General features: G+C 36.1%; 2 protein-coding genes across 2 annotated transcripts in view; one reads left to right on the forward strand and one right to left on the reverse strand.

The window, feature by feature from the left end:
- Positions 1-23,097, forward strand: part of LOC141396394 (uncharacterized) — a 229,678-nt gene that overhangs the window by 145,056 nt on the left and 61,525 nt on the right. The gene's annotated exons all lie outside the window — the stretch shown is intronic.
- LOC141396819 (uncharacterized) lies at positions 10,316-10,928 on the reverse strand. Its single transcript, XM_073972482.1, has one exon. The coding sequence runs from the start codon at positions 10,926-10,928 to the stop codon at positions 10,410-10,412; it is 519 nt and encodes a 172-aa protein (XP_073828583.1). The 3' UTR covers positions 10,316-10,409.

Consider the following 23,097-nt stretch of genomic DNA (forward strand, 5'->3'; position numbering starts at 1 on the left):
TCATTTAAATTGCCCATTCCATTCAATACATCAAATTAAATGAATTTTGCTAAATCAAATGTTTTAGACTCCGCTGTAAACGTAGCTTTACCATTCAAGAAAAAAAAACAGCTGCACGAAAATAAGAGCAACCAACCACTACCCCAAAGAAAATACGGATTACAAAAAAATATATTTTATATCCTTAAAGTCGTCAAAATGATCGACTTTCTAATTGACCACATTTCACCCCATAAAACATAATTCCACCCATACCTGTGGTTGAAGGAAGTTCGGAAATATGGCTGGTAGAATAATTAAAATTAATAAGGACCGCATTTCCTTGCCCTTTTTCTATGTGAAGAGTAGGCACGTGGTTGAATTGTGTGGTTTTATGTCAAAAAGAATGCCATCTTTCACCACCACCTTCAACCAAAAAGATCCTTATATTCTTATGCAAGTTGCCTTATGACATTTGTTCTGAAGTAATTTTTCTATTTACTTCGTGCATTTTCTTCATGCAAGGTTGACAACTCAAAGGAACACCTTCTTATTTTTTTTTTTGTCGCTAAGAAAACATCTTTGACAGTGCACATTAGGGGAGGGGAAATGTGACTTGTGTTGCAAATTGCACACATGCACACACCACATATCCTTTGGTCCCCTGCATGACCTGTCTCCTGCCAGTCACAATGCAATTTCATTGCATAAACGATCTATAAATTTCCCTCAAAGAAAAACAACTGCAGCAATAAACAACTGGAAGTGCAATTCACTGCCTTTTGATCGTGACATCTACAATCCATCAAACTTCATTAGTTTACAACTCTGCAGATGCAACTGCAATTAGCTCGTGCTACAATAAACTAACCAGGCCAGACCCTGTTTTTATTATGGGTCAATGTAAGTGCCTCAAATAACGACATTGCACTTTTTTTCTTAAGAAAATGAACAAGAAGAGGGTGCTACCCGACTTATGTCTGAATATTGATGTAATGCATGAGTGGTGATTCTTACGATTTGTGTACGGAAGACAATTGCAGTTGGGATGACAGTTGTAAGAAAAAAAAAACTGGTAACAAAAAACATTTACTGACGGCAGATGTACTTTGTCCGAATATACTTTGTTTATAATTACGATCCTAAATTAGATCGATTTGAAGAAAATGAAAATTGCGTTTTTTGTAATTATAGGAACCTATGAAACCATTTGAGGTCCTACTTTAAGACCATAGGTCATTATTACATGTTGATTGTTGCTATTGGTTGAATTATAAGAAAATAAAAAACATAATAAACACATTTGATCAGAATATCCTCAAATATTACTTTAACACACTTTAATTGACTAGCCGAAAAGTCTAGAAAAAAAGAAAATGTATAATTTACCCCGAATGTTGACAATACACGCGTCTATGTCTCAACCGAAAACAAATCATCTGATCGAAGGCAATTTTACGAGCGCTTTTCAAGGATATTTTAATGCAAAAATGGAAAGGAGGAAATCTTTGGCTCAACTGTCCTAAAATTTAGCCATCGCACATCAAACAACGGAATTAGGCGGCAACATACAGACATCGCTAGCACTGCTAGATTTAAAAACCTCGATATACACTTAGCAGTCACCATATAAGCCCACATATTGGCAATTCGATCATCTTCGACGTGTTGGACGTACAATATATTCAATGAGAAATTCATGCACATTCACATTTCTTATAAAGTTTTCATATCTGCATTTTCATTAAAAAATATTAACTTCAAATTCGATGACATTCTCACGTTGATAAACAATATTTAAATAGAATTTTTATCAAAGCCCTCATTGTGAAGTACAAATCTTCCCAGGCTCAAATGTTAATGGCAACTTCAGTGCTACTTTCTTTTCACATTCGAAAATAATTTTTAATTTCCCAACAAATTTACAACTTGAACGTCTGTCTGCTCTAATCAAAGTGTTTAACGAAGCTTAACGACTGACTGATAAAGACATTGGTGGTGGCATTTGTCGCTTAAAAGTTGAAACAACTGTCAAATAGGCTCCTACTAGGAAGCACATAAGAAAACGTTACAACAATTTTGCGATAAAAGCCAAACCAAACCGAAAATGGCACAAGACCGATATAAGCCATATGCGACGTATTCGTAGCAAGTCAAGCATGCGCAACCCTTCCTTCATGTGTGGCAATAAATGTTGAAGGTGTTGTTGATATGACGAGGTACACTACCTTCTGCTCTTCTTCTTCTTCTTATGGTAAATATTCCGCCAACGTTTTTCATTACAGAGTTACTTTTTTCTTATCACTGCCAAGTAACAACATGCTGTGTGGCCCAGCTGGTGTAAGAGGTCGATGGGAACGTACGTTTGTTGACATGGTAGCATGGCGTTGTCTTTATACAACATCTTTACATAGTGCTTTATCTCCTACCATGGAGAATTTCGACGCTGGTCTGAAATGTAGAACTCGTATTAATATGTCCCATACACCAGTAATGAAAGTATGTACTTTGTTCAACTTCCACGTCAAGGTTTATCCCTTGGAGGAGTCAAACTGTGATACTACACTAGTTACTACACTAACCCCCTGTTTTTATACCAGGGACGTACTCAGGGGTGGGGGGGGCACGGGGTGCCCGGGCCCCCCCCCCCCCGAAATGGTTTGGTCGAACAAAATTTGTTAAGCTACTGTAACTACTTATTATATTTTTTTCTCATAAAAATGTTTGTATGTTTGAAGATTTCAAATTAAAATTTATACTTTGCTTAAGTTTCTGAACAGAAAATGTTCATCATTAACAAGTTTTGTAAGAAAATATTTGAAAATGTTTTGTTTGTATGCTGTTTTTGAGAGAAACTTCCAATGAATTATGCGAATTCCATAATGAATATACTCCAACTTTATGTCATATTCGAACTATATATAGCTCTCGAAGCTTAAAACTCATTCTGTAACAACAAAAATAACGAGTTGAGTATTGTGGGAATGGAAGTGTATGAAAAAATTTCTATTTGATAAAATGTATGAAGAGTCGGTCCTTCGTGGACTACATCATGAAAGCCATTTAGAAATTTGTTTTACTAGCATCACCAAAATTTTGTTATCCTATTTTAGACAAATTAGCTGCTAAACAGTATGTGAAAATAATGAAGACAAATGAATTTTTGTGCGTCACTTCATTTTTTTCTTTATCATCACCGAAGTATAATTGTAGCCTCAGACTTTAAGGTTATGAGATTATATACACTAGGATACGAAACAAATAGGTCTCATCAAAATAATGATTTTAGACTCCACATATGTTTGGACGATATTCGTTTCAGACAAGATGGAAGTACTTACCACCGTCCGTCCGTCTGTATCTCTGTTTGTCTGGCAGGTTGGAACTCATGATAACTCTCGAACGGATCAACCGATTTGGTCCAAGATATGGATCTCGTAATGTTTTGTCCAAATTAAATTTAAGTTATATCGGTACCTCTGCCATAAAAGTTAAAAAATTTTAACTTAAATGGTCGAAGGGACTAACCGATTCAGTCTAAAATCGAACCTGGTATGGACTACCTAGTTCCACTCGCAAATTAACTTCCAAAAGTACATCATGTTTCAAGAGAATTTTTTGACAACATCTTCAGGTCCCTCATACAAGTCTAACATAATTGCAGTTTAAAGACTGTTCGAGGATCCTTTGGACATTTTGTAGTCTTGTTTACACGATATCCTATTTTTCGTGGACAAGTTCATGCTTCCTAACAAAAATGTAAATACTACGGTGACCAACTAAAATAGCTTATGGGCGCGGTAACTATCGAGTCTCTCAAAATAAAATCCGTTTCCAAAATTAATTATCTTATTATAAGCGAATAATTATGTGGGGTTCAATAATGATCGATTGTTATTTGTCAAAACTATATAGAACTAAGTCCATCAAAGTATTTGTCATCGAGTCCAAAACTTTTAATCGTACAATTAAGAAGAACAAAATTATAACGCTTCTTTTGTAACATTATATTAAAAGTAACACGTGAGAAAAGGCTGTAGTCGGTACGGGGCCGACTATGTGATACCCTACACCACTACCTCTGTGAATAATCTTTTCACTCGAAAACATTTCTTTTATGGAGATACGAAAGTTTTCACCTATCTGGCTTTTATACCAAATGACTTAAGGCGAACTGAACCAAAATAATTAATATTTAATTTTATATTTGACTACTGTCGACATCACCAACATCAATAGGCTTCTATGTCTGTGAGAAAATTTCGTGATGATCCGATCAAAATTCCGACCTGTAGTGTGATTGCAGAAAAGGTGGAAAAAAGGGATGCATTAACGACTATTGCGATATCTCTATTATTTGACTACCTACGCCAACTCGGGGCTATGAAAATCTTCTTCTGACTTCTGAAGCAAATTTGTAGATAAGGGCCAGACCAAGGCAAATTTATATAAGGTATATGGAAGAATTACAACAACTAAAAAATTTACAAAAACAACATTTTTGTTATTGAAAATTAATTGTTAAAAATAAATATTGAATGATAGGGTCGTTCCAAAATTTTTTTCAGGAAAGACATAAATACATTTTGAAAATCCTCTAAAATTGAACACATTTGAATCAAAATGTAAATATAAAGCATACAGAACTGTCGTAATTCATTGTTATTACACGTTTACGGTGAAAAGAATAATTTTATGGTAGCCAATTTCGAAGTTTCAAAATTCATGAGTAGACCCTATTACATTTTGAAAACTAAATTTACAAAAAAAGTAAGAATACAGCAGGTTGTCACTTCTACCTTGTATAAATATGCCCAGGGCCAGACTAAAATATTTGGAGAAATAATGAACTGGAAGTACATTTATTGCCTCAAATGTTATACTATATCTAAAAATAATTTGTATACATTTCGCACCATATTTCCAAAACTGTTAAATTTTTCTTAATGTTTTCATTTGGAAACATATCAACGACAGACGATATTCTTAAAAATTAAGCTAAGATCATCGAAATAGTGAAAATCTTGCTATAGCAGAGATAACGGCAATTCTTTGTGTTTGTATGATTATATTCTATTTTCAATTCTAAATATCCTACTCTGTAAATATTTAAAATTGTATCCTAAATATTATGAACTCTTTCTATTTAATTTATATGCTATGTATCAATATTTCATATAAAATTCGAAAAATCTAATTTTTTTGGCTCAATTTAAAGTACATGTAGAATAGAATATGGGTCAAAATCTCCAGTCCATCGGACAAAAATTTACCGAGATATGAGATTTCGATGGGAAACATTTATTGTGTTTTGTATCTAGCATGGAAACTAAAAAAGTCTTTTCCTCGAAGAGGCACTATTGAAAGCGGTGCCCACTGTAGCTCGAAAACGGATGCTCCGGTCTTTATATGTTTTTGTAGGACTATTACACACATAAAGCATGTGATTAACCGATAGAGTCTTTAAAAAACTGCTGACGGAGTCCAACAAAAATATAAAATTTTTACAGTTTTTTATTTTTGTTAAAATCGAAATTTCGATTTTAACTTTTCAAAATTTTTAAAAATTGTTTTTTTTTTTTTAATTCCATTTCGATAATGGACAAGATTATTAGGTTCGTAATGATCCCACAAAAATATATGCTGATCGGTTTATTTCTCTTCAAACTACAGTGGGTACCGTGAACTGCTTTAGTAAAAACAGTGCTTTATAGGCGGGCATTTGTCAGAAAGATTTTTTCAAAAAAATAAAAAATAAAAAAATAGAAGTTAACTCAAGGTTTAATAGATTTCTTAAACAAATGCATGAAAATGGATTCTTATAAGTGGCCATAACCCATTAAAAGGTACACAACATTTTTTAATTTCATGATTTTTGGTCAAGTTGGGCCCCCCCCCGAAATGAAATCCTGCGTATGTCCCTGTTTTATACCCACACCACACAGTGGTAAGGGGTATTATGTTTTTGTGCATTTGTATGTAACATACAAAAGGAAACGAAATAGACCCATAGTTCCCTTTGGGGAATTTATACATGTCCGTCGATTTATGCATGTCCGTCCGTCTGTCCATGTATTTTTGTTCGCAACGTACAGGTCGCATTTTTTGTCCGATTCAGCTGAAAATTGGGGACTATAATTTTTTCAGCCATAGGAAGAACGCTATTGCTTTTGGTGAAAATCGGTTCAGTTTTGGATATAGCTCCCATATATATTTTCACCCCATTTCACGTATTTGCTGCACCAAACACGATATATACGTCTCATTTTGATGAAATTGTTAGTGTGTGACTCAATTCGGTCTAGAAATAAGTGTGTCAAATTATATCGAAATCGGTTCAGATTTGGATATAGCTCCCATATATATTTTCGGCCGATTTCACGTATTTTCTGTACCAAACACGCTATATATGTCCGATTTCAATGAAATTTGGAATGTTTGACTGAATTTGGTCTAGAAATAAATGTGCCAAATTATATCGAAATCGGTTCAGATTTGGATATAGCTCCCATATATATTTTCAGCCGATTTCGCGTATTTGCTGCACCAAACACGCTATATAAGCCCGATTTCAATGATTTTTGGAATGTCCGGTCCGGAAATAAATGTGCGAAATTATATCGAATATATTTATTTTATTTTACATATTCACAGTGGAGTAGGGTATCATATAGTCGGCCCCGTCCGACTTTGATCCTTTCCTTACTGGTTGTAACTTATTTTTGTTCGTTCGTCTATATTCATAATAATTTAGGCATCCACAGCTCAGTCTCCAGATGACATACTGACCTAATTTTTCGTAGACGCGTTCCATATATAGTTAAGAATTCCTCTTTTGCAAATCAGAGCTCTACATATGCGCTAAGGCGAGTAAATCGATCTATAAAATTTGACAATTCGTGTGAGAAAAACAAATATTTTTACAAAAACAGGGGGTAAGTAACATTTGGTTCAATATGTATGTTCCGATTATTTATACTTATAACGTTATTGTCATAAAATATTCCGACATAGCCTGTTTGGATCTATAAATATATACGAGACGTATATCCGAATCCGAACTGATTTCAATATAATTTTGAAAACTATTTATAGACCACATTCTGTCACATGCCATTACATCCTGGAAAGGTTTGAATATGACGGTAGGAATATTCCAAGGTTATTCCTTTTTGAATTGAGGATAAAGATGAAGAAGTTTCCGGGATATTGCAAGTTGAGTGGTTATTTTATGATAGGTGCTTGGGAAAGTATCTATCGCGTATCTACCCAGTCGGTGTCTTTTTGTGTGCTACAAGGAGTACCTGCAAAGTGGATGTTCGACTCCCTACGTCTTCACATAATCTACAGTAATCGATGCCACTGCCCTTCTATCTTGACGTTAGATACATAACTCTACAATGACCCATAATAAGTTCCACAATGATTCTATTTCCTCATTCATCTAGTGGGAGAAGTGAGGTGTTCAACGTTTAGAGATCACAGGTTAGATGGTTTTGGATGTCCTGCATCCACCGATCAACTTACTCGTACGGTAACACATGCGAGGTTATATGCTTTTAAGTTCCCCTTTATATCGCTATGACCTGAAACTCAGCAAAGTTTACCGATATTTCGTGTATCATGCAGGGCCTTTCTGCAATCAAGGACAGTTCGAGAGTTTATGGTCCGTGACTTGCAAGCCTTAAGGACTGATTTCAAGTACTTTAATTCAGCTTCTTTCATGATAGCTATCATTAAGTTTAAATGAGTGCTTGATTAATTGGGGGAAGTCTACCATAGGCTATGATGGACCGAACCAAGGTTACATACAGCCAATAAGACCGTTCTTCGACCGCCCCTCAGTAATACTTTTCCATGTCAATCGATGCCCCGGGTCATTTAGCTTCTGGAAAAAGCTCCGTACGAGTTTCTATGTTCTCCGCGTTGACTCCAAGACTATTGTTATGGGCCTAGTTGTACCAGAGTACCTTACATAATAACCCAGTCAAAATAGATATGCGTATAAGCGGAGCTAGGGTTTGCCATTATAAGTAATATCCCGAAAGTCCCCATTGATCCAACTAGTGCAAAAACAGTTATTCGGTTACAAAGGTCAATTTTTGAGGTCTTATTGAAATGCAGCTATAGTGAAGGTTGCGGGTTTAAAAATTGTCTACTACAATGGTCTTAATGGCTTTCAGAAAGCAGCTAACAATATTGAGATATCACGCTCGAAGGGTCAAATAACACAGTTAGAAAAATAAGAGGGAAACCGCCTAAAATAACCACGGTAGTCTCCCAAAAAATATATGTCCCCATATTAAAAAATCCATACTCCCCTTATAGGTGCATATAAATAATAGCTTTGTTCCTTTACTTTTTTAATGGTAAGAGTGGTAAAAGAGAAAAGTGTCAAAATTGTTCAAAATTGCTCTCTCATGAACATTTTTACCAGAAAAGTAAAGGAACGGAATAATGGTAGATCCGGCAGCAATGTCAGAAAAAAACACAAAAAAATCAATTTTCGTCTTTTATTATTATTTTATTTTATTTTATTAATAGATTGTATTACATTATATCTTAATTAAAATCTTAATAATAACATAAATGTATATTAATGTACATCTATAATTGGCATAGCTATTTTGCTGTTAGCCATTTTATACGTAGACATATTATAAAATGTTTTATAATTTATGTAAATTCATTTACTATGAGATTTCTGTATTTAACACAGGATGTTATATATTTAAACAATGAAAGATAATTCGTACCATTTAAAGCATCAATTACTTCACTTTCTGAGAGGGTATGTTTTCCAAAGTATATACTCCTAAATTCTGCATAAATAGGGCATACTCCAATGAGATGGAAAGTATTTTCTTGTTCGTTCATATTGCAAATTGTACATAACATATTACTACTACTGTTTCTTACAAAAGGATTGGAATTCAAATGAAGTAAGCCACCTCTAGCTTTAATAATCCAACTCGTAGCATATGCTGACAAATTTTGTGTAAGATTATAAGTTTGATTGTACTCTAAGCGTGGATATAGGTCGTGAACTGGGAATTCAGAGCAGTGCTGAAAAAGTTAGTTCGCTCTGTGTTATTCAATGCATCAATAATGTCCTTCCAATAATTACTTTTAGGTATGTTATTATTGGAGGGAAAAAATTGTACCCTTTCGCATATATTTGACCACTCTTTTGCCCAATAAATTTCCTTTTCAATTACTTTTTCTGCTAAAATTTTCGGTAGTCTGTTTGGGTTCAGACGCAATACCCGGTTTATGTAGGAAAAGTGCATTCTTAGAGTATGGGAGTATAATGTAGGAAGCCCAGTTTCTATGTGTAGCATATAATTTGGTGTATTGTTAGGAAGGTATAACATTTTTTTAACAAAAAATCTAAATAATTTTTCAACCGATTCGTACTTTTCGAACCCCCATATTTGCGCAGCATAGAACATAATGGACTTAGAGCAAGCATTGAAGATTTTTAATTTATTAAATTTAGATATTTTAGGGTGATTTAAGTACTTAGACCATGTTGAGTTTACAGCCATTTTCGAAGAGCTGAGTTTTTTCTTTAGGTGACTATTGAAAGATAAATTATATGTTAATTCGACTCCAAGGTATGTGTAACTGTTAACTATTTCGATTTCTTGGTTTTCGTAATACCATTTTAGATTTGCAGATATTCTACCAGATTTGCGAAAAACCATTACTTTTGATTTGGACAAATTGACTTTAAGACGCCACTTAAAACAATAAATTTGTAAAGAATTGATCATTTTCTGTAAGCCGGAAGACGAATCTGAAAGTATGACGATATCATCGGCATAGAGTAAAACTTTTATATTTGTATCCGCTACAACGATTCCACCTGGTAATTCATCCGGTAAATCATTTATATATAACGAAAAAAGTGTAGGGCTTAATATACAACCCTGTTTGACGCCAGAATTCACAGAGAAGGATTTTGAATAGCTGTTGCCATCCCAGACTTTAGTTGTTGTATTTTCGTATATACCTTCCAATATTCTTATCAACTTGGTTGATAGGCCCATACTAGAAAGTTTATAGAATAAACTATTTCGTGGGATCAAATCAAATGCAGTTGAAAAATCAACAAAAAAGGCATATGTGTGCATGCCATTAGTTCTATTAAGGGTGATGGCATTAGTAAGATTGAATATGTTGTCAACCGTTGAATAATCTTTTCTAAAGCCAGCCTGAAATTCATTGAGAACATTTTTTCGTGTTAGCCAGTGAGTAATGCGGTTTAACAAAATACTATTGAAAATTTTGGATATTGTGTCCATAAGTGATAAGCCTCTAACGAGTGATTTGTTAAGAGCTTGATAACTTTTTTTTAAAAAAAAACGCATAAAATTTGCAAAATCTCATCGGTTCTTTATTTGAAACGTTAGATTGGTCCATGACATTTACTTTTTGAAGATAATTTCATTTAAATGTTGACCGCGGCTGCGTCTTAGGTGGTCCATTCGGAAAGTCCAATTTTGGGCAACTTTTTCGAGCATTTCGGCCGGAATAGCCCGAATTTCTTCGGAAATGTTGTCTTCCAAAGCTGGAATAGTTGCTGGCTTATTTCTGTAGACTTTAGACTTGACGTAGCCCCACAAAAAATAGTCTAAAGGCGTCAAATCGCATGATCTTGGTGGCCAACTTACCGGTCCATTTCTTGAGATGAATTGTTCTCCGAAGTTTTCCCTCAAAATGGCCATAGAATCGCGAGCTGTGTGGCATGTAGCGACATCTTGTTGAAACCACATGTCAACCAAGTTCAGTTCTTCCATTTTTGGCAACAAAAAGTTTGTTAGCATCGAACGATAGCGATCGCCATTCACCGTAACGTTGCGTCCAACAGCATCTTTGAAAAAATACGGTCCAATGATTCCACCAGCGTACAAACCACACCAAACAGTGCATTTTTCGGGATGCATGGGCAGTTCTTGAACGGCTTCTGGTTGCTCTTCACTCCAAATGCGGCAATTTTGCTTATTTACGTAGCCATTCAACCAGAAATGAGCCTCATCGCTGAACAAAAAGCGCGAAACACATTTCGAACCGAACACTGATTTTGGTAATAAAATTCAATGATTTGCAAGCGTTGCTCGTTAGTAAGTCTATTCATGATGAAATGTCAAAGCATACTGAGCATCTTTCTCTTTGACACCATGTCTGAAATCCCACGTGATCTGTCAAATACTAATGCATGAAAATCCTAACCTCAAAAAAATCACCCGTTATAATTTGCCGCAATGTTCGGGTCACCTTTTTTGTACAAAGGTATCAAAATAGACTGTGTAAAACACGTTGGAATTTTTTCAGTTAAAAATATTGTATTAAAGACACGCAAAATCTGTTTCAAAAAAATTTGGGGAGCATTTTTATAAAATTCGTACGAAATACCATCTTGACCTGGAGATTTATTGGTCTTTAGTTTGTTTAGAACATTCTTTAATTCAAAAAATTCGAAAGGCGAATCTAGAAAAGGATCTACTAAATAAGGTTTACACCAACTAATGTATAGATCGTCTAGATTGGATTGCATATACTCAAAATGTTTTCTGAACTGTTCTGCAGGTAGATTGCCTCTGTGCGGTTGAACTCGTTTTTTTTTAAAGATTTTGATATTGACCACCAATCTTTACTGCATTTAATAGTATCTAGTTTCTTAAGATTGGCACTAAACAAAGCCAGTTTCTTCCGTGAGCACAACGATCTAAATTTTGCTCGTGATAAGAAATAACGATTTTTATTTATTAGCGTATGCGATTTTCTGTACTTTTTTAAGTGTCTCATCATGTTTGATCTAGAACGGTAGCATTGCCAATCAAACCATTTTTGTTTTGGTTCAAAAACAGCTTTGTTACACCTTATGTCGTTGGCTTGCTTTATTTTCATTATGATTGATTCTATCATAGCATCTACTGAAGAGTTTTGTGAAAAGTAAGATGTTGAAAGTGTGGACAAATTTCGTGTATATTGACTCTTGTATTCGTTTTTCCAGTGAAGTTTTTGCATCGATGGCTGACTATTTTCGTCACTTTTCCCACAACTACTCGGAACTTTGAGTTGCAAGTGAAGTGGCATATGGTCTGAGAAGGCTTTCAGATCTACACTTAGATTAGAAACAAACTGTAAAAAGCTATACGAACATATACAATAGTCAATTACGGAATTTCCCATTACGCCACAAAATGTGTAATTACCCAGTGTATCACCTGTTGTTCTACCATTCAGAACAATACCACCAATATCTTCAACAATGTTTAATAACTTTCTACCATTTGTGTTAATAGATTTATCTTTAGATTGACGGATTTCGCTTATAACTGAAAAGTCTTGTGTAATGCTCTCATCTAGAAACTGTTCTTCTCCAATCCTTGCATTTAAATCACCCAAAATGCAGAAATTTTCCGGCGACAATTCTTTTAAAAAGTGTTCAAAATGTTCAGCATCTGTCTTCCATTTAGTGCAATTTAAATACGAAGGAATCATGTAGAAAATACATCCATTCAAATTGGAGGATAAAATTGTAGAGTTGTTTATATTAATGAATTCTAATTTCAACTTGTTAACAATGCATTTTTTAAAGCCATAAAGGCAACCGCCAATAGCACGGCCGGCTCTATTTGTTTTTGTAGCCTCTATCCACTGTAGATTGTAATTTTTAAAGAAGCAAGAGAAGTTTGGTATCTTATTGTATTCCACATGTGTTTCGAATAAAAAGAAAATATCAAATTCGTTTATGTATTTTAAAAAATTGCCAAAATTAATTGAATTTTGTAGATTTGCAACATTGTATGACAATAAATGGTACGTTTCAAATTGCTATTGTGATGCAGGGAAATTAGTACTATTAGGTTTATTGTAATTAGCTTTAGGAACAATTTCATATAAATTGCCAGCGATTTGGCTTAAAAATATGGCGTCAGCCTGCGTTTGAGCGATTATTTTACCATGGGACCAATAGAATCGCTTATCGTTGATGTAAATTGCAAATTCTGCCATACGAACACTGACATCACTCCTTTTCTTCAAAATTTCATTCTTGAGTTTGCGGATATTGAATCTTATACTCTGCTCTGTCTCCGTATAGTCGCGTTGAACAAAAATATTCTTTCCATATAAACTCCTCTTTGCTGTCAGAATTCTTTGTGCTTGACTACATGATCCCAAACTAAACACACAGAGTCTTCCCGAAGCGATCATTCTGGTGCCAATAATATCTGCATCCACTTTTAAAACATTGGTACATAAGTTTATAAACTCGTTTTTGGCTGCAGTAGATGAAGTAGTAGACAATCCGCTTACGACAACATTAGATGATCGGGATTTTCGATCTACAATCTCCAAACGGGATGTTAACTTTTGTATGTCGTCTTTCAACTTTTCATTTTCTTGTTTTAAATCCGCAATTTCAGTTCTCATTTTCTCTATGTCCTCTTTTTTAGCGACATCGTTTAACTTTTCATCAAGCAATTCGCGTAATTTGTTCCATGAAAAGACGTCTTGGGTAGATGGATTCATTTTGAATTGTTGTATACGCTTCTGTCGAGTGTTATCTGTTAATTCAGGCGATGTTGCTGTTAGATTTCGTTTTGCACTCATTTGCTCAGAAGTCTTAGCATACTTTTAGGCATAACTTATATTCGACCCCAGGGTTGTAGCACGTACCGTGAGTTAATCGATAACACAGTTTTTATACTCAGCTGTTCGAAGTGTTATCGATGTATCGTATCGTCTTTTATTTCACAGTTTTTAATTTAGTGTTGTCAGTGTTCGACTTTTTCTTCGGTTTTTCGTCCATTTTGTGAAATAATGGTCAAACAAAAGTCGAAAAATCAGTTCTGCCATTTTCTACCTGCAGAAATTTTGCTGGTAGCCTGTGGTAGAAGAAAGCTCTCTCTCCCCTCTCACTCTCTTAAAAATTGCTTCCAGTTTTGCCACTTTTCGGGGTTAAGGAACGCTTTGCAGGTTAAAAATGGTAACAAATGGTTAAAATGGTAACCTCAGTTAAGTAAAGGAACACAGCTAATGGGTCTTTTGGAACAGCTATAACTCAAGAATGGTTCGTTCTAGAAAAAATCGTGATGGCCAAACTTGTAGAGAATATTTCCGTCTACAACATTTTCTCCATACTTTTGAAGAAAAAATCCGAAACCCTTAAAAATTTACTCCGAATAACTTTTTTGCACTCATAGGATCGATGGAAACTTTTAGGACATTGCTTCTAATGGCAAACCCTATGTCAATTTTGTAGTAATACTAAACTCAGACCTGGTTTGAAACACCTTGGATCTTATTGGGCTATCGAAGGCTGCTTTATAGTCGACCTTCTTTAGGATTTTGCGTAGAGTGAAGAGTTGCTATACTGTAGATTTCCCAGGCCTAAAACCACATTGGTATGACCCGATTATTCCATTGACCATATGTTTTTGCCTTTCACACAATACCCTCGACAGCACTTTATATGCGATGAGTGACTTATTCCTCTGTAGTTGGCACAACTGTCTTGTCTCCTTTCATGTGCAAGGGGCATACATAACAAGCTGAAGTTCCGGGTATATATTCCCCCCAGCCATACCCCTTATCAGTATGTCGCAACCGTTCTTAAACAGTTCGGCAGGCAGCCCATAAGCTCCTGCTGCATTATTGTTTTCCAGCTGTCGAGACCTCATTTTGGCAAAAACATGTTTTGTGGAAGCCCTTGGTTGGTAGGTATAAGTGGTGGCTTTGATCTTCATAACCTCAATTAGTATGTAAAAATACCGTTTTGAAGAACCACGCCACTCGTACACTGATTGCTGTTTCGTTGTAGTGTATTTGCAATTAAAACCAGACTGATATACCTGAAGAAATGGATCGACATAGTCCATTTTGTGAAGTGGATCTTATTTTAGGAGTATTTTATTTTCGTATAATTCAGAGCTTTTGGATCACTATGTCAGGAAGCATGGACTTGCCCACGAAAAACATAATATCGCTGTAAACGGGACCACAACGAACAGCATCAATATACATTTCCAAAGGATCTTCGAACAGACCCTAAACTGCACATAGGCACAAATGTTGAACTTTTGTATGGGAGATACCCTAAGGAGAAGATCGATATTGGCCATGTTAGAAGTTAAACTAAATTTTGACAAAATATTAGGAAATCCAAAGGTGGGACAAATTTGTTGCCTCTTCAAGAGAAACTGTGCATACCATTTTAGTGACATTTTTAAATATTGAGGGGAAGAACTGGAAGTTGTTGCCCATCTTCGAACTGAAACTTAGTTTGGACAAAATACGACGAAGGCCAAATTTGGACCAAATATATTGATCAGTTCGAGAGTTATCGTGCTCTCCAGACACTACATATGGTGTCATAGCTGTTTTCTCAAAAACTTTTACCGTCGTAATTGAGGCTGCGAATGCTAGTTGCTTCAACAAAAACCAACGTGATTCGAGAGCAGGTCTTAAAGTGAATTTATCCGAAATGTTGTGTGGGATGTGTTGTGTACATAGTATAGTCCATATTCGAACTTAATCTATATCTGGTAGATATATTAAGATGTGTAAAGTATGGACCATATCGATCACTCCCTTCAAGACTTGCCGTGCTCCCAATTCTTCCGAATATGTTTGAAATTTTGTGGGGGAAGTACCTGAAGGAGTGAACCGATATGACTTATACTCGAACTTAAACTAAGTTTGGACAAAATATTACGAAGGCCAAATTTTGGACCGAATCGGCAGTTCCGTTCCAGAGTTATCTTGCGCTCCAACCATTACACAGAGTGTCATAGGGGTTTTTTTGCAACTTTTTGGCTTTTTTCTCAGCATGTATGGATTTGCCCCTGATGAAACTTGTATAAACGGTTCGAGAGCAGTTCTTAAACTGAACTTTTCCGAAATTTTGTGTGAGAGGTACCCGAAAGTGTGGACTGATTGAGTCCATATTGAAACCTCATTTAAGTCTCGTAGAAATTTCACGATATGCAAAGTATGGATCAAATCGGTTGCTCCCTTCAAGAGTTATTGTGCGCACAAATTTTTCGAACATTTTCGAACTTTTGTGGGGGGGGTACCGGAAGGAGTGGACCGATATTACCCATCTTCGAACTTAAACTAAGTTTGGACAACATATTACGAAAGCCAAATTTTGGACCGAATCGGTTGATCCCTTCGAGAGTTATCGTGTGCTCCAGCCAGCCAGACAGACAGACGGACGGACATGGTTAAATCAACTCCAAATTGTCTGAAACGGGTCTAAAACCATTATTTCGATGAGGCACATTTTGCCCGTATGAAAGTGTGTCTACCCTCATTAGCATAAATGCTGAGGGTATAAAAATCCTTCGACGGCCAACAAAAATGGCTGGTTGGCACAATTACTGTCGAAAGGGATGACTCCCAAATTTCGAGCCAGTTGGACTATGTTGGTCCATTGCTTCAGATAACTCCTCCGAAAAATTAAACGCTTTTGTGTTTTAATTCAGTTTAATGCTACTTTTCGTGTTGAAATGTTAATAGCGGGTAGTCGATGCGATCGCGACTACTACAATTTTTTCCGAATATTGCTGATATATGGGCCCCAAAATGACTCAAAATTTGAGGACACTCCTTAATATACATTGGGTACCTTAACAATTACACACAATACGTCCCCGATTACTTGGGTTTCTTTTCTATCAGGTACTAACCTGTATCTCACTTTTGGATTAGACCGACATTTAATTCCCTTTGAACATAAAAATTATCAAGAAGTATTTGTTTGTGTGTTTTAAATTTATTACATTTATTTAATATTTTTATACCCGCTGACGATCACCCCGTTTCTGTTCTTCATAGTGAATCATCCATCACATTCACCTTCGAAATAGAATTCGCAAATAATCCACTATGATAATAATTCCACTATGAAGTATGCCCCATCATAAAATTAAATTTCGCAATCAATGATTTCCTTTGTTTTTCTTCATAAAAATCTACAGTGTGGTTCCCGTAATTGCATTGTTAATTATTAACCTTCGTTCTGCTTCAAAAGTGATTGTGGACAAACAAATTCTATGTTATTTACCAAAATGACACCTTACACAACTTATGAGTCATTGACCAGAGCAACAAAACAACCAAACCCACAAAAAACAAGTATTGAAATTCGATTAGAAGATCTTCAAGGCAGCAGGTGCGATTGATGTTCAAATTAAAGATCTCTTGTCTGTAGCATCTTCACGGGCAACAACAAAACGGCACCAGACACACATCCTTGCAACAATAGTCAGCAGCACAACACATGTCACTTCATCAAGATCTTCTCCTGTTTATACATTGTCTGGATGCATGCGGCATGGCACTTGCCATCGAGATGAAAAATGAATCCCCAAAGGATAACCAACAATAAAACGGTTTCATTTGTTTTCATGTTGTGTTTTCGCTTTCGTTCCTTTTTTTCTTAAATTCTCTCTTCACTGTTTTGACGATTACCGAACAATTATCCAAAGGTAGCAAACTCAGGCTAAATAAACATCGTCTTGTGCAGATCATGCCGTTGAGATAAATTCCCTATTGCGCAAAAACTTTATACACGCGCTCCCATTTGAATGATGTGGTGATGGAACACAACGAAAGCCAGCCGTCAGGTATCTGAAAATAACAGTCCTCTTAAATACTGTTCAGCGTCAATAAAACATTTCAAATTACCCGCTAAGGCTGTGCAAGCTGCATTTGTCGGCGCATCATCGAAGAAGCCAAAGAAAAAGAAAACAATGCATTTCATTTGAGGGGGGACATTATCCTTGGGCTACGGGGCGATTACGGTGCGAGAGTGCGACTGTGCGAGAGAGATCAACGGTTTATGCTGCAGTTGCTGTAGTCATCAGTTATGTTGTTTAAAGGACACGAGCCAAATACGTCAATTTAGAAAATACATTAATTAAATTGCTGTATTTTTGTGTTGTTGCTGATTAAGATTAAGGATGTTGCGAACAATTGGCTGGGATGGGCAACATTAATAACCGAATCTTTCTGGAGAGTACTCGGAAACATTTTTCCCTAGATAATCTTGACTTATTGGGAACGATGGTCCGTGCCGGGACCGAGGAAAACACAGGACTAATTTGGATATGCTCGGTTTGTCACATCCACATCCATCATGCTCAAACTTCACATTATAGGCCCAATGGCAAGTTACTGAGGCAAAAAGTCTATTTTTCAAGTCATATATTTTATTTAATAAGGTAGTAACGGGATAGATTCTTGACACTTTTAACCACTTAATAAGGAAACATTTCAACCTGACAACGCTTCATGATCACATACAGGACTTTCAAAGATATTACATCTAATATTGTAAAATTTCATAATATTTAATCAAAAGAAGAACAATTAAACACAGTTAACATAATTAATGCTTTTTTAAAATGAAAAATACGTGGAAACGTGAGCTAGTAAGATTGTGATTAAGAATTAGAAAAAGTTAGACGCGATAAAGGATTGTTGGCGTAGACATGTGAGTAGTTTTTATTGTAGTTTATATGTTCTGTTTTTCAAATTTATATGTTCTTTGGACTAGAACTCACGGTATCGCCGCGTATCCGCGAAACCATATATTTGCGGTAGAAGGTAATGGTGAGTACTACATGAGTAGAAAAATTTATCCGCGTATGGCCGCCTAAACTTATAGAAACGTATTTATAGATAGTGTGACACATACAAATTTGAATATGATACAAGTAGCCAAATTTGATAGTTATCTTAATCGAGTTATACCAAGCATTCAAATTTTTATGTTCAAGATCTCTTAATTTAGTAACTGGGACTATAAACACCTACTAAATTTAAAAATCTTAAGCTGTAATTATAAAGTTTTCAAAAAATCGGACGCGATCGCTGTATTTTGCTTCCAAATCATCTATTAATGAAGGAGGTCACAATTACTATTGTTTTGTATACCAATACGTCTAATAATCTCTGAGATTTCGCATTTGGCTAAAACCCGTTGTTGGGGAGTCCCCCGCCCCTCCATTTTTCGGTATAAAAACTACCGTACGATCTTTTCTAAGACCTAAAGAATCTACAGTCAAAGTTTTATCAAATTCGGTCCAGCCATTGCAGAGGATTTATATTTCGAACATCATGGCAGACCTGAAAAATTTTCTATATATATCTAGATATATATGTATACCTGAACCGATCAGAACCAATTTTTCCGGACGTGATTCTAAATTGAACAGGATTAACCATATCAAATTTTAAAGCGATCGGATGCAAATTGTGACCTTACTGCCGCTTAAATATAAAATCGGTTGAAACATATATAAGCTATATCTATATCTGAACTGATTCCTTCCAAATTTTGCATATGTATTTTTATGCTCATTATAAACATCGGGACGAAATTTTAAAGGTCCAGCAGCAGTGACTTGTTGCCTCAGAAACCTGTCTTTGGGCCCATAGTGTTTCGGTAAGATACAATAGATGTCGGGAGTGGGTGCATTTCTGTGGTTGCTCGGGTCTCGTCCATGTGAAGGACTACAACAAGGACTGTTGCTGCATGCAAAATTAGACCTATTTCACTTGGGGTTGGCTCTAATGACCCCTAAATGGTATATGGGTAGCAGTAATATGTGAAACAGCCGAGGTAGAGTTGCTTAATGTATACATCCAGCCGATTAATATATCGAGGTTATAGGCCCAACATTAACCCCCTTTTGGAAGGTCATAACTGACTGGTCTTAGGGAAAGTTAATGCTCATTATGAGTTGTGTCATTCATATAGCACTGTTTCAGCAGATTAATAGCTCTACGTTTACACGGTCAATGAGGATGCTTCTACCAGAATTAACGAAGAGTGCCATAGTTCGCCAGACATAACCACCGTGTCACCTGGTCTGACAAATGACTGGCATCCAGTCGTTTCCTTCGGTCAGAGCAGCAACATTGGGACCGGAATTATTGAGTTGTGGGAAAAGGTCATGTCATTTTCGAGCCCTGGAAAGATGTAAAATTGGACCTCCGTAACGTTTGGCAACGTTACGCCGACTGAAGACGTGTGCAAGTCATTTTAATCAACAATTTTCGAGCATCCCGTGAGTGACGGGGCGAAGAGTACTGCGTCGCATTAAATCTCTTCCTGCCGAAGAGGAACCGCCACAATTGGCCAGTCTGTCGTAAGCTAAGCGGCACCAGAGTGGTTCGCAAACATAAGTGCAACGCGATGGAATAGTTTCAAACCTGTCAGAACGGCGTCCTGAGAACTGTAGAAGTGTGTCTCCTCATTTCATCTGTAAAACATCTACATGAGGCGTCGAAGATTTTTTCCAGTACGGCAACAAAATGGCATCCTCATGTTGCAGTAGTTCCTCTGGAGTTAATGTGAAAGTCATCCTAAACACCATATGATGCATAGGACTTTCCCACTCAGGCATTCCAGGAAGGATCTTCATTAAATAGTGATTTGTGGTCAATGGTTAAGTCACTCTCGAACCCTGGAAAGAAGAAAGAAAGGAGCTCGGTCAAGGTTAGCGACGTTACGCAGACTGGACCAAACAGGTGCGCAAGTTATTTTAACCGACAATTTGTATAGCACCCCGGGAGTGATAGGGAGAAGAGCATATCTCTTAATGCCGAGGAGGAGCCACCACAATTTACAATGGATTAAGTTGAAAATTCCGCTATATAATCATCAGAATTGAGAATGTTTTTACCTTTTGCTAGCCACCCACATCGTGCTCGAAGTCTGAATAATGGACAGGTGGTCCCGCTCCTTAAGCTAGGCAAACACGCCAGCAAAGGAGAATCGTGCAGACCGATTTCGCCCATGCCAAAGTCTCCTAAGGCTTTACTCCTTCCTAACTTCAGAAATATCAATCCATATTCGCATCATCAGCACAGCACTACAACAGCGTTGTACGCCATCTTTCAACGTATTAGTCCAGGACTCAAATAGAACAAGCCTTGCGATAGGACAGTGTTGGTGGCGCTGGACTTATGAAAAGCCTTTGATGCTATCACTAGCACTCCACGCTGTTCAATAACATCGAGCATACTACCCTCCCGTCAAATGTGAAACGTCGAATAATCAGTTATATGTGGAATTCAGGAAGAAAAAGTCGAAGCTCCGTAAAGTGATAAAGCGATTTCCCCAAGGTGGGGTGATATCTCCGGAACTGCTTAAACTCTTCCATTCCTGTATACGGTCACTCTCGTCACCACATGGACTTTGGAGATGAATGTCCTGGTCGATGGGAGCTGCACCCAGGCATGTCACGAAAGATATTCATGATCTAGAGCAGCGTCGCCCAAGAATTTCCACCAATGTTTCAGTATTTGTGTATGTATGAGTGAAGAAAACAACAACCACATGATGTTTTTTGTTTGTTAAAATCCACTCAGTGGGCGCCCTCACTAGAGAGATAGAGGCCCAACGATATAGTAGAGAATCCCGTCAGATTTTGAATTCCGTCCTCGGAGTACACCTATCTGTCGCAGCTGAACAACGTCAGCTGCCACGACAAACCAGAGTAATTTTGGCTCAACTACGTTCAGGATAGTGCAGCCGTCTAAATTTATATAGGGAAGGATTGATAACACCGCGCCAAACATCTGCCCGGCATGCGACACAGGCCCGCAATGCAAACTGTATCTTTTGCCAAATCTACGCAACCAACTCCAGTAGCTCTATGGCAGAAACCGATTTATGCAGTCACATTTCTAGACCTGTATAGTAGCAAATCTTAAAAAATCTACCAAACCTACATCAAATTCAAAGAAGGTCAATATCGGATAACACCTACTGGTACCTTCCTTACAAAAGTTCGAAATTTTCTCGAAAGTGCAGTTTATGTATATATACCCTTAGTCTTTAGGCTACATGGGGTGTATGCTAGGGTTATAACCAAAAAAATACCACGCCAGTACCATGTGCCGAATACTGTCCTGATAACGAAAACGCGTGTTTTAGTTCTATTCGGTGAAAAAAGTTTCCGCACCGACTGCGATTACTAAAGACCTTTTGATATTGTTTTTCATTTAAAAATTTAAATTTGCTTTGTTTGAATAAACATATACAATTCTCACAGGCAAATTCATTAAAAACAGTCTGTAACTTTCGCGAATTCATTGCAAATGACCACATATTCTCTTGTCCGATAGTTACAATATTTATAAACATAAATTTATAAAGAAAAACAAAAAATTTCAATATTGTCAAAAGTGCATTAAATGCTTAATAAGTTAATACGAAAAGCGTATATCAGCAAAAATGTCTAAAATCGTCTTTTCCATTTCAAAAAAATCAAAAAAAAATTTTGATACTACATCTATGATTTTCGGTACATAGATTAAGAAAAAATTCGTCATTCCAAATCTGTTTTCGTTACCAACTTTGATTGTTGCGCGCAAAAGAAATGACCGTTTTAATTATGCTAATTAGAAAAAAATCTAAAAAAATCGCGGCTTAATATAGTAAGCTGTTATATCCAATTGTCGTTAACTGAATTCGCACCCTTTGAGAATATGCAAAAAAAAAATTCAAAAAGTTTCAATGGATTCGCGAAAAATTAAATTTGTTAAATAATTTCACGTATTTACAAACATATTTTTGAAACAATAGCGCTTATACTTACAAAAAAATATATAAAAAAATTATAGCAGCATCCAGACATTGTGAGGAATAAAATGAAACCTAAGTCGTGAAGTTTGGAGCTATAGTATTCGTGTTATTTGCAAAAATACAATGGAAATGTGACGAAAAAAATAAAAATTATGTTATTCTAATTTTATTTTTTTATTGTTTTATAGGAAATGCTGAAGAAAAAATGATTGAGTTCTTCGTCATTTTCGTCCAAATTTCACGCAATAATGAAGATATTCCGTTGCAACAACTTTTTCACTTATAGTTTTCCTATTGGCGAATATTTTTAGAACATTATATTAAATCACAAGGAATTCCAATTGTGGCATAACATTAAAATAATGTTATATTGAATATTACAATATTTGAAACTCATAGAAACCGCGTAATAGTGGAAATCACAAGATGCGCATCCGATTTTCAAAAACAGCGAATCAATCCCTCTTATTTGATATACACTTTGTGAAATTCCATTTGACGAC

This window comes from Musca autumnalis, unplaced genomic scaffold (assembly GCF_047663935.1).
Source record: "Musca autumnalis isolate F117 unplaced genomic scaffold, ASM4766393v1 scaffold_3, whole genome shotgun sequence".
NCBI classification, from domain to species: Eukaryota; Metazoa; Arthropoda; class Insecta; order Diptera; family Muscidae; genus Musca; species Musca autumnalis.

What these genes read in the sequence shown, in the direction of transcription:
- LOC141396819 (XM_073972482.1), bottom strand. Translation starts at nt 10,928, where the DNA reads ATGCATCCCGAAAAATGCACTGTTTGGTGTGGTTTGTACGCTGGTGGA.